The sequence below is a fragment of the Sinocyclocheilus anshuiensis genome, unplaced genomic scaffold (genome assembly GCF_001515605.1).
Source record: "Sinocyclocheilus anshuiensis isolate Anshui unplaced genomic scaffold, SAMN03320099.WGS_v1.1 scaffold207, whole genome shotgun sequence".
Taxonomy (NCBI): domain Eukaryota; kingdom Metazoa; phylum Chordata; class Actinopteri; order Cypriniformes; family Cyprinidae; genus Sinocyclocheilus; species Sinocyclocheilus anshuiensis.
In genome coordinates, this window is record NW_015551045.1 from 1,855,758 (window position 1) to 1,866,776 (window position 11,019).

Sequence of the window (11,019 nt, forward strand, 5' to 3'; positions counted from 1 at the left end):
TGCAACTTAATGTAGTCAGACTGGTTTGTATATTTTTGGTTTAAATAAAACTAGTTAGAAGAACAATTTAGGTTGACTAACATCTTCAAAGTGCACTTTTCATATAAAAAGACACAGTAAAGAAAAAAATTAAACATGGCTTTGTCAAGGTCATTTGTCCTGCACAAGCTCTTTATGAAAATTCCAGTGCGGGGTATTTTAATCAGATTAAAACTTCATTATTGTTCTCTGTGTGTGTGTGTGTCATGGAGGGGGTGACTTTTAATTCATTTCAGCTTTGTGTTTGGAAAATGCTTTGCGTTCAGAAATCGGAGACTCTTTTGGCAACCATTAACCTCAAAATTAGTCATTCAAAGTTTTAAATCACTTGTTTGTGTCATTTTTACTTAACATCGAGAGTTCAGTCGTTGTCAGTCTGCTGAGGTTATGAAATATAGCCTACAAATACAGGAGATTAGAAATCTAGAAATATATCAATAGCAGCATGGGCTTTGCGGATCTTCTGGATGAAGTTGGTGGGTTTGGACGCTTCCAGATGATTCATGTCGCTCTTCTGTCCATCCCGGGCCTTCTGATGGCTAGCCAGAATTTACTCAATAACTTCACTGCCGGTGTACCGGAGCATCACTGTCGCATCCCGAACATCACGGCGGCGCTGAACGAGAGCACAGCGGCGCTGCTTCGCGCGTTTATCCCGCTGGATTCATCACGAACACCGTCCAAATGCACCCGGTACACCGACGCTCAATGGCATTTAATCACAGACAAACCGAGTCACACAAATGCCACTGAACTCCAGACAGAGGCTTGTGCTGAGGGCTGGACATATGACAAGACTGAATTCATCTCATCTATAGTGTCAGAAGTAAGTCGTTTCCGATTTCAGTTCAGCTTTTCAACAATTGTTAGGCTGATAATAGAATTTGAATAAATAGATTAATATATTAATATTAAGTGACACAGACCTTAAAATGCACTATCCGAACTTAATGCATTAACACTTTGCAATAGACCTAATGTTGGTCTCTTTTTATAGAAGACAAGCAGCATTTCAAAAAATGAAAGTGTAAAAAATTTATAGAAATTTAGGTTTACTGTAAAGTATATACTCTACTAAATTGCATTATTTTAAATAAAAAAATTTTACAGAATGTTTTGGAATCTAAGATTGCTATAAATCAAAAGCCATAACTTATGTTTTAGTTATGTTCCAAATTTGAAGTTGACATCACAAAACTTGTAAGATTTTGTTTAGGCGCTATACCGAAAATAGCCACTGGGTCACACAAAAAAAAATTTAATAGCCTTTTCCGTCACAAATGTATACATTTCTGTCACGATATACTTTGTTATAACAAGATCCAATTGCAGCTTTATTGTAGTCCCAAACAATGATGCAAAAAACAGAGTCAGACAGAATCGCTGGCAACCCAGCCGGCATTTCAATTGATTCACCGGTGAATCAACGTCGGGTACCATGGTTGAATCAACATTGGATTATGTTTCGATTCACTGTTGAAATCACAACGTTGTTTCACTGTCTTACCTTCAGCATGGGCGAATTAAAGTCATTCTGTAAACGTTGGATTAACGTTGAATTAGGTGTTGATTTTGCAAATTGAATCCGTGTTGATAACGTGACGTTGTTTCACCGTCGTACTTTCAACATGGGTGATGAATACACAACTGTACGTTCAATTAGAACCTAGTTTGCATTTTGATCAACACTGTACATACATAAAGGTTAAAAATCAAATGACTGGCAGCAATGGCTTTACAATCAACTTCAATAAACTACCACATACTCAAAATTGTAAAACAGTTTTATTTTGGAAACATACTGTATAAAACAGATGAAAATAATCTCAAATTTTTGCTTGCAGTGTTTGTGCTTGGATGTATTGTTAAAAATCTGTAGAAGAACAATCCAAATACAATATTTAAAGACTTTTTTTTGTACAACAACATGCATATTTTGAGCTGCACTTGCAAGAGAAACCCTTGTACTTTTTTGACTGAAACCAAGTATTACTATTGGATCTCATTACAAGAGATTTGTACATTTGTGCAGTGAAAATGTGTTGAACAGTTCGAGAATGGAACCTGCAACAGAAACCGTGTCGGTGGTAAAGGGGTATAGGAGCATGTGACCAACGGTCTTGATTTTTGTCGACAGTCAGAGGCAGCACTAAATTTGACAGACAGTCGCCTTGAAATTCTTTATGCAAGAAAACCCCTGCCTTGAATGAAATGCATTTAATATTTTAAGTAGAAATGTTTCTTCAAATTCTGATAAAATGTTAGAACCAACACCTTGTGCATATAGCGTGGTTGTGCTTCAGGTTATCCTTGAAAGTGTCCCAGCTCTAGGTCCTTTCTGATGCCGTCCCCTCCTCTCTCTCGCACTTGTGCACTTTCTGTATGGTCCTGTATAAATAAAAACACCAAAAATAAATACTCATAAAATATCAATTTTGATATTGTGAAATATCTTTAACTGAAAACTGAATGCAAAACAAATCACATGCAATATTTTCACTTTACAGTTCAATAACAGTGGGGTTGGAAACAAAGTGCACAACACTATTCATTAAACACCTATTTAATGTATTCAGATGAAAGTTTACAATATTAACATTATTCACAAGCAGTTTTTCAGAGCCCCCAGTTACACTGTTTTAATCAGAATCCTAACTATACCGTGTACTTAGTAAAACAAGTAAAATCAAATTAAGTACATTTATATTAAACTAAGTAAAATCAAAGCCTATCACAAAAGGTCAACGAATCTCTACCAGAAGCGACAGTGCAATGTAGCAGATGAACAATTCCTTACCAAATTGCCAATAATAAGCTGGATCCTTGATGACTCTACAAGGGGAAAGAAGAAATGGTTTACTGAAAAGTTCTTAAAAAGCAAGATTACGTTTTATAACATTCATTTAAACGATCTTAATTAATTTAAATTGTACCGACATTTGCCATTATAATGATATTCAGAAAACACATCTGACCCTTCCGGTGTTCACATTCCAGTTTTTGTTCTCCATTGACATTCGCTCAAAATAAAAATGTAACAGGCAAATATAAAATAATTCGGGACTGACCGAACAATCACAACGAACAGCAGCTTACAGTCAGCCGCCTCACTCAGAAAGACGATAACGGTCATATTTTCAAACTTAGAAAGGCGCGCACAGTCACATTGGCCAGTTTCCTGGATGACAGCCAGATTAACCAATCATGATCAAAGCAATAAGGTAAAACAACCAATAGGAATTGTTTCAGCGTGGTAATGCTGTGAAATTTATTGCAGTTGTGGCCTAATGTTTAGAGAGTCGGACTTGTAACCCGAAGGTTGCGGGTTTGAGTCTCAGATCTGGTGGGAATTGTCGGTGGGGGGAGTGAATGTCCAGCGCTCTCTCCACCCTCAATACCACAACTGAGGTGAGACCCTTCAGCAAGGCACTGAACCCCCAACTGCTCCCCGGGCACCGCAACAATATGGCTGCCCACTGCTCCGGGTGGGTGTTCACGGTGTGTGTGTGTGTTCACTACTGTGTGTGTACTTGGATGGGTTAAATGCAGAGCACAAATTCCGAGTATGAATCACCATACTTGGCCACACATCAGTTCACTTTTTTTAGTTCTATTGTTGTCAATGATACAATTTTAACATATACTTTTAGATTTTAGAATAGGTTTCATGATCAAAATATTGTAAATTTCAACATTGAAACAAGAACTGACCTTATTTCAAGCATATTTCAATGTTGAAGGTCAGTCATGTGCCAGCTGGGAAAAAAAAATCCACAAAACAGAGTCCACAAACACAAAGTAACAGAACGCAAGGTAACAGAACTCAATAATGAAGCAAACAAGGGCTAACAGAACATGGTGTATATATAGGGGAACTAATAAGACTAATGACACTCAGCTGGGAACAATAAGAACTAATAGACAGAGCAAAGGGTAATGGGAAATGAAGTCCAGATCCAAATGGCAATGAACCAAGAGGAGTGCCCTCATGTGGCTGTCATATGCACTCATTCAGACGGCTGTGACATAACCTCCCCTCTAAGGAGCGGATTCCAGACCCTCCATGAAAAGTCAAAGAAGTCCAGGAGGGAGGTGGAACGGAGGCAGATCGGGGGAGGGATGGTGAGCCAGGCCCATGTAGTGGAAGAGGGCCTGGAGACAGAGGTAGAGCAGGGTACCAGGGCGGAGCAGGAGGCCAGGGCAGGGGCCGGCAGAGCAAGCAGAGCCGAAGATCCCCATGGCAGAGCAGACGACCGCCACAGGAAGTTTGCCGGAACCAAAGATCCCCACGGCGGAGCTGACAAGGCAGATGACCGCCCTGGTGGATCAGGCAGGACTGCAATGAGAAACACAGAGAGGTTAGTAATAGCCTTAATGGCTATAACAGGACCGGCGGACCGTTCAGCAACGGTCTCCTTGACCGTAACAAGGCAGACAGACAGTTCAGCAACAGTCTCCTTGACCGTGACATGGCAGACAGCGAGTTCAGGAGTGGGCACCACTGCCCAGAGAGGAGCTGAAGCGGACGCCGCCACCTCGGGAAGTTCTGCAGCGGAAGCCGCCACCCCAGGAGGAACTGGAGTGGGCTCAGGAGCAGACTCCTGGACTGGAACGAGCTCTGGAGTAAACTCTTGGACGGGAACAAGCTCTGGATTGAACTCATAGACTTGAGTGGGCTCAGGAGTTGATTCATAGACTGTAGTGGACTCTGGAGCGGCCTCGTAAACTGGAGCGAGCTCTGGAATGAACTCATAGACTTGAGTGAGCTCAGGAGTGAACTCGTAGACTTGAGTGAGCTCAGGAGTGAACTCATAGACTGTAGTGAGCTCAGGAGTGAACTCATAGACTGTAGTGAGCTCAGGAGTGAACTCATAGACTGGAGCGGACTCTGAGGACTCCCAGACCGGGGCAGGCTTTGGAGTGAACTTTGAGGTAGACTCCTGGGCCAACAAAGCAGGACGCCTTAGGTGGGGCCGGCAGGGCAAGGAGCTTGGTTGGAGCCGGCAAAGCAAGGAGCGTGGTTGGAGCCGGCAGTGCAAGGATCATGTGTGAGACAAGGAGAGCGGGCTGCTCAGTAACCTCTGGGACCACCAGGCTTGGGACCACAGGAGTTGGGTCCTTCAGTACCACCAGACTTGGGACCACAGGAGCGGACTTAGGAACTACTGGTGTAGAACTAGCTTCCCTCCTTCTCGACCTCCGCTTAAACGTGGGAATTGATGAAGGGTCCTGGGCTTGACTATACGAGGGAGGTGGGGATGGGACAGAATTACCTCCCCCTCCTTGTGGATCTGTAAATACCTGGAGAAATTCCAGAAATCCAAAGATTTCACCAGTTCCATCTCCCAAGGTGGTAGGGGTTTGTCCAGACAAAAGTTAAAAATGCCCTTAAGGTCTGCATTCTGGCAACCCAGCCTCTCCGCCTTTGTCCAGAACCTCAGGGTGATGGTCCGCACCTCCACTCCCTGCTGGCGAAGTACAGCCAGACTTTGGAGATGGACTTGTCTCTCAGGGAGCTAAATCCTGTCCTTCCTGCTGCTGGATCTGTAGTGTGGCTTCAGTATTCCATCACAAAATACTCTGTTACAAGAAGATCCAATTGCAGCTTTATTGTAGTCCCAAACAATGATGCAAACAACAGAGCCACTGGCAGAAATCACTTGCAAAAAATAATCCACAAAACATAGAGTCCACAAACACAAAGTAACAGAACTCAATACTGAAGCAAACAATGGCTAACAGAACATGGTATATATAGGGGAACTAATAAGACTAATGACACACAGCTGGGAACAATAAGAACTAATAGACAGAGCAAAGGGTAATGGGAAATGAAGTCCAGATCCAAACGGCAATGAACCAAGAGGAGTGCCCTCATGTGGCTGTCATAGGCAATTTCTGTCACAATATTACTTTATCACTAAATATCTATATTGGAGCTTTGAGACTCAGACCTTTCTAACAGCATGTGTTTTGTCACAATTAGGAAAAGTTTTGATTATAAAATATTGTAGTACATTTTGTAATATGACACTTGACACCATCCACTAGGGGGAGGAGCCTGCTAAAACGGTTTGAAGTTCCATTTCCATATAAAGCAATGGTTAATTTCAAAACGGATTTTAATGGACGAGTTTTGAGTGTTTAAGCTTTTGAATAGGATGATTAATAAAACATTTGATAGGGAAACGGCAATATAAAAAAAGTGGCAAGCATCCTGATAGTGGGATGCTGACAGTTAACAGGCTGAACAGTACTGTGGTTTGTGACTTCATAAAAGTTCAAATATTCCATCTCATTACAATTGTCTTTACCATTATCAGTCTGAAAATAGCACATTTCTCCTCAGTCAGCCGAGGTATCAGAGTGGAGCCTTCTAATCTTATCCCATCAATTACACAGGAATATTCAATATAAGCAGTTTACATTTATTTAATTTACTGGGTAAAAGAAAACATCTTTCTTGAACAAAATGCACAACACAAAAAAAAATGATATTTTTTGTACATTACATGTTTTTAAATTAGCAAGTCACAAAATGCATTTACAGGCTGGGATTTTGTTCGCAAAAGGTCCACAAAATGTTTACCCTTATGTGCATGAAATTGAGCTTCTAAGCTAAAGTAATATTGTGATTTTCGGTCATACGTCATCTAAGGTTAAGTATGAGAGCATCAAGTAACTCCTTCCTGATTTTATTTTGGGGGAACCAGCTTAGTTTCATTTTAACAGTAAAGAAAATCAGAAAGATTGTTGAGTAAATTGGATAAATTAGCGAATTAAATAAATTGGAGGGATTATGCTGACCAATCTGAAAGATATGTGAAGTCTGGTAAAGTGTAATATTTATGTTTCTCTTGGTCAAGCCATGAGTCCATCCTGAGCAGGAGGTATTTGCAAATCGATGCCTTTCCGAATCAGAGGTGTTTTATCTTAAATCGAGGCAATAGGCTTCTGTTAATGTAGAGACCTCATCCTAAATTAAACTTTTCCAGATGTTGTTTGGGTTGCCATTCTGTTTGCCTGCTGTCCACTACAGGAACATGTTTTGCAGTGATGCTTTTCTCTTATTTGTCGCAGTGGGATTTGGTTTGTACCCTCCGTTCACTCAAACAGATGAGCCAGACCATTTACATGGGAGGAGTGCTGACAGGTGCCATTATATTTGGAGGGCTATCTGACAGGTAATGCATCTGTTTCCGCTGTCATTATAACACCATTACACAAAACACATTCACATATATGTCTTTTTGCACATTAAAAAGATTCAATAAACGATGTGTCTGACTATTTTTCACATGTGAGGTCACGAATCGATGTACAAGTGCATTTCAACCATATGCCAGCAGTTATTTTTACAGCAAAACACCACAATGTTGCATATCTTTAGCTGCATTCACATGGACACTAATGATCTTGAATAAGTCTAGTAACAATAAGACTATTTTACAAGACTAGTAAATAATTGTTTCTAGTTGTGGATAATATGCAGGAAGCAAAATGAGAATTAAATGAAATTGAATAGAAAAATAACTGATTCAAAAGAAGGATTAATTTGATAATGTCCAATGGCCATTAAAAGTTTAATATTATTGAACAATGAATTTATTGAGTTTAGATTTATTTTAAAATGCCTCATGTGGCATTAACATCTGCATGTCTCTTACAGTTGTCTGATTGATTTTATTGTCTCAAGCATTCAGAAATCAATTTATGAGGTACTTAATTAACACCCAATAAGCTACGAAATCAAAGCAGACTTTATACTTTTAAATAATATTACTCACTTTTGATATTTTCCAGTACTATATACCTCATTGTAAAGCGACCGATCGGTTCAGCTTTTCACTTATTGCAAATGGTGGGAGGCAACATGCAGTTTTATGTAAAAATAAAATCGAATTGAAAATATGAACAGAAATAATAGTATATCAATAATACTAAAAATCACTGGTTGAGTTGTGGGTAGTAAAGCTCATCATCAAACACTACGTACAGTACATGCTGCATTAGTGAACTCAACTGTACAGTGATGTTATTACAGCATGAACTCTAAACATGCTGTGATTATCTACATTATAACCCACCATTCATTCATGCATTCATTTAATGGATTACAAAAACATTACAGTAGTCTTTTGAATCAGTGAAGGATATGTCAGAATCATCTCGCTACTCTTTATTCTCCTGTAGGTTTGGGCGAAAGGTCATGCTGATTTGGTCGTATTTTCAGCTCGCTGTCTTAGGCACGTTCACGGCTCTCTCTCCGTCTTACGTGGTTTACTGCATCTTCAGATTCCTGACAGGAATGTCTGTGTCTGGAGTCATTCTCAATGCTGTCTCACTCAGTGAGTGTCTCTCTTCACTCATTCGAAAGGAAAGGACTGGTTCATCCAACATATACAATATACAAAATGATTTACATAGGGGAAAAAAACAATGGAGATAGATAAGAACAATGATTTTTATGTGACTATGAATGTGTTAACAAATGTGACCCTGCAGCACAAAAGCAGTGTTAAGTCTCTGGGGTATATTTGTAGCAATAGCCAACAATACATAGTAAGGGTCAAAATGATAGATTTGTCTTTTATGCCAAAAATCATTAGGATATTAAGTAAAGATCATGTTCCATTAACATATTTTGTATGTTTCCTACCGTAAATATATCAAAACTTAATTTTTCATTAGTAATATGCATTGCTAAGAACTTCATTTGGACAACTTTAAAGATGATTTTCTCAATATTTTTGATTTTTTTTGCACCCTCAGATTCCAGATTTTCAAATATTGTCCCATACATCAATGGAAAGCTTATTTATTCAGCTTTCAGATGATGTATAAATCTCAGTTTCAAAAAATGTACCCTTATGACTGGTTTTGTGCTCCAGGGTCACATACGTTATTTTACTTTAAAGAAAAAATATGAAGGTGTTTAAAAGACGATATTTGGAAAATATAAATTCACTGACACTGTCAGATAAGAATAATGAATAATGATGCTGTTGTCGTCTGTATAGAGCTGCCTTACAGCTGATATAGATGAATTTAGCAACACTGACACAGTTATTGATCTGAACTGAAACAACATTGAAATAAATGGATTGTAATTGAAAAATGACATTATCTTCAATAGAGCTGTTATACTGATTGATTTTTGCCACATTAACACTGTTATTTTCCTTTTTATTATGTGAAGCTGCTTTGAAACAGTAGCATCGGCCTATATAAATAAATGTGACTTGAAATGTTCGTGTTGATATAGAAGTGGAGTGGATTCCGACTAAGGCTCGGACGCTGGTGGGCACCATATCGTCTTTCTTCTTCACGTTTGGTCAGATGATTCTAGCTGGAGTGGCATACAGTCTGAAGGACTGGCGCAAAATACACGTGGCCATCTGTCTTCCTTTCTTTATCTTCTTCTTCTACAGCTGGTACGAGATTATTCAAATCCCTCTTTGGTAGTGAATGAAACTTAATCATGACGCTAAAAAGTCAATGCTCTATTGCATTTGAAAATAAAGTACCGCCTACACTAAACCTAACGCTGAGGAATATTTCACCCAAAAATGTGAAAGTGAAAGCCATTCAAGCTGCTGCGGTTCAAACACTCTTTGTTTGGATTAGGAATATGTTGATTACATTAATGCAAGAATGTTACAATAGTGAAGAATGTTATTATAATAAAGGCTTAACTAGAATATGAACCTCAAATTGAAAATGTTCAGGTTGTGACAACTTTACTATATGTTTAGCAAATTAGTTGTATATTTTATCTCAGGCGATGATGGTAAAACTAGCTTTTCAATCAACTGTTTTTTGTTCAATCAAGACCCATTTGCCTTAGTCAAAAAAAAATAAAAAATTCATAGATCATAAAAGGCACACTATAAGATAGAAAAGGAAAGAACACTACATGCAAGATAAACCCACAGTTTTTAAAAACTTAACAGAAGCCATCTTTAAACAAGAGGTCTTATGAGTCTTTGGTCATTTTTCAGCATGCATAAATAATATGTGATTGTGTTGATTCTGCATTTCCAAATTTCTCAAAGGGTGTTTAAATCACACATACACTCTTAAAAATCAAGGTGCTTCAAAGGCTCTTCACTGCGATGCCATAGAAGAACCATTCAGTCAAAGGTTCTTTAAAGAACCATCTCTTTCTAACCTTTTTATAATCTGAAGAACCTTCTTTCGCCACAAAGAAGCTTTAGTGAAACAGAAAGGTTCTTCAGATGTTAAAGATTCTTTATGGAACCATTTAGACAAAAACGGTTCTTCTATGGCATCGTGGAGCACCTTTATTTTTAAGAGTGTAGACAAATTAGAACTATTGAAATTCTGCACCTAGTAAAAAACGAATGCAGCATACAATAACACGTACAGAGATGTCTCCATGTCGAAGGTGGTACTCTGAATCTGCTCGCTGGCTGGTGCTGAACGGTCGCTCTGAGGAAGCACTGAAGCATCTCCACCGCGTGGCTAAAATCAACGGCAAGCCCGAGATGACAGAGAAGATCACTTTAGAGGTTTCACATCAGCCTATAGCAACATTTCACATTTCATACCATCACATATTCATATATCACATCTTCATGTTTAGGTGCTGGAGTCACACATGCAGAAAGAGGTGCAGTCCAGTAAGAGCATTCATACTGTGTTTGATCTCCTAAAAACACCAACCATGAGGAAGATATCCATGTGCCTTATGGTCGTCTGGTGAGAATCAAACTAGTATTATGCTTAAATATACATTCATAAATACATTAACTTAGCATCCTGCATTATACTCTGTTTGCAAAATAATTTGGCGGGTCTGATTCCAAAAGTAATGGCTGTTTTGCTAGAGCAAATGATGTTTTTCCACAACATATTATGCATTTTGTAGCATTTTTGCTTTTGACGTTTGTGCAGTGATGTCTTGTATTGCTTAATCGGCAAAAAAAAAAAAAAAAAAAAAAAAACAACAAAACTTAT

The 11,019-nt window shown here is 38.8% G+C and overlaps 1 protein-coding gene across 2 annotated transcripts in view; it reads left to right on the plus strand.

Annotated features, from left to right (window-relative positions):
• Nucleotides 1-418: 418 nt before the first annotated feature.
• Nucleotides 419-11,019, plus strand: part of LOC107661788 (solute carrier family 22 member 6-A-like) — a 13,903-nt gene continuing 3,302 nt past the window's right edge. For both annotated transcript variants that reach the window (XM_016451555.1, XM_016451556.1), the window contains exons 1-6: nt 419-865; nt 7,120-7,223; nt 8,233-8,387; nt 9,305-9,473; nt 10,448-10,571; nt 10,646-10,761. In XM_016451555.1, coding sequence (XP_016307041.1) covers nt 485-865; nt 7,120-7,223; nt 8,233-8,387; nt 9,305-9,473; nt 10,448-10,571; nt 10,646-10,761 — 1,049 coding nt within the window. In that variant the 5' untranslated portion in view covers nt 419-484. The remainder of the gene's footprint in view (nt 866-7,119; nt 7,224-8,232; nt 8,388-9,304; nt 9,474-10,447; nt 10,572-10,645; nt 10,762-11,019) is intronic.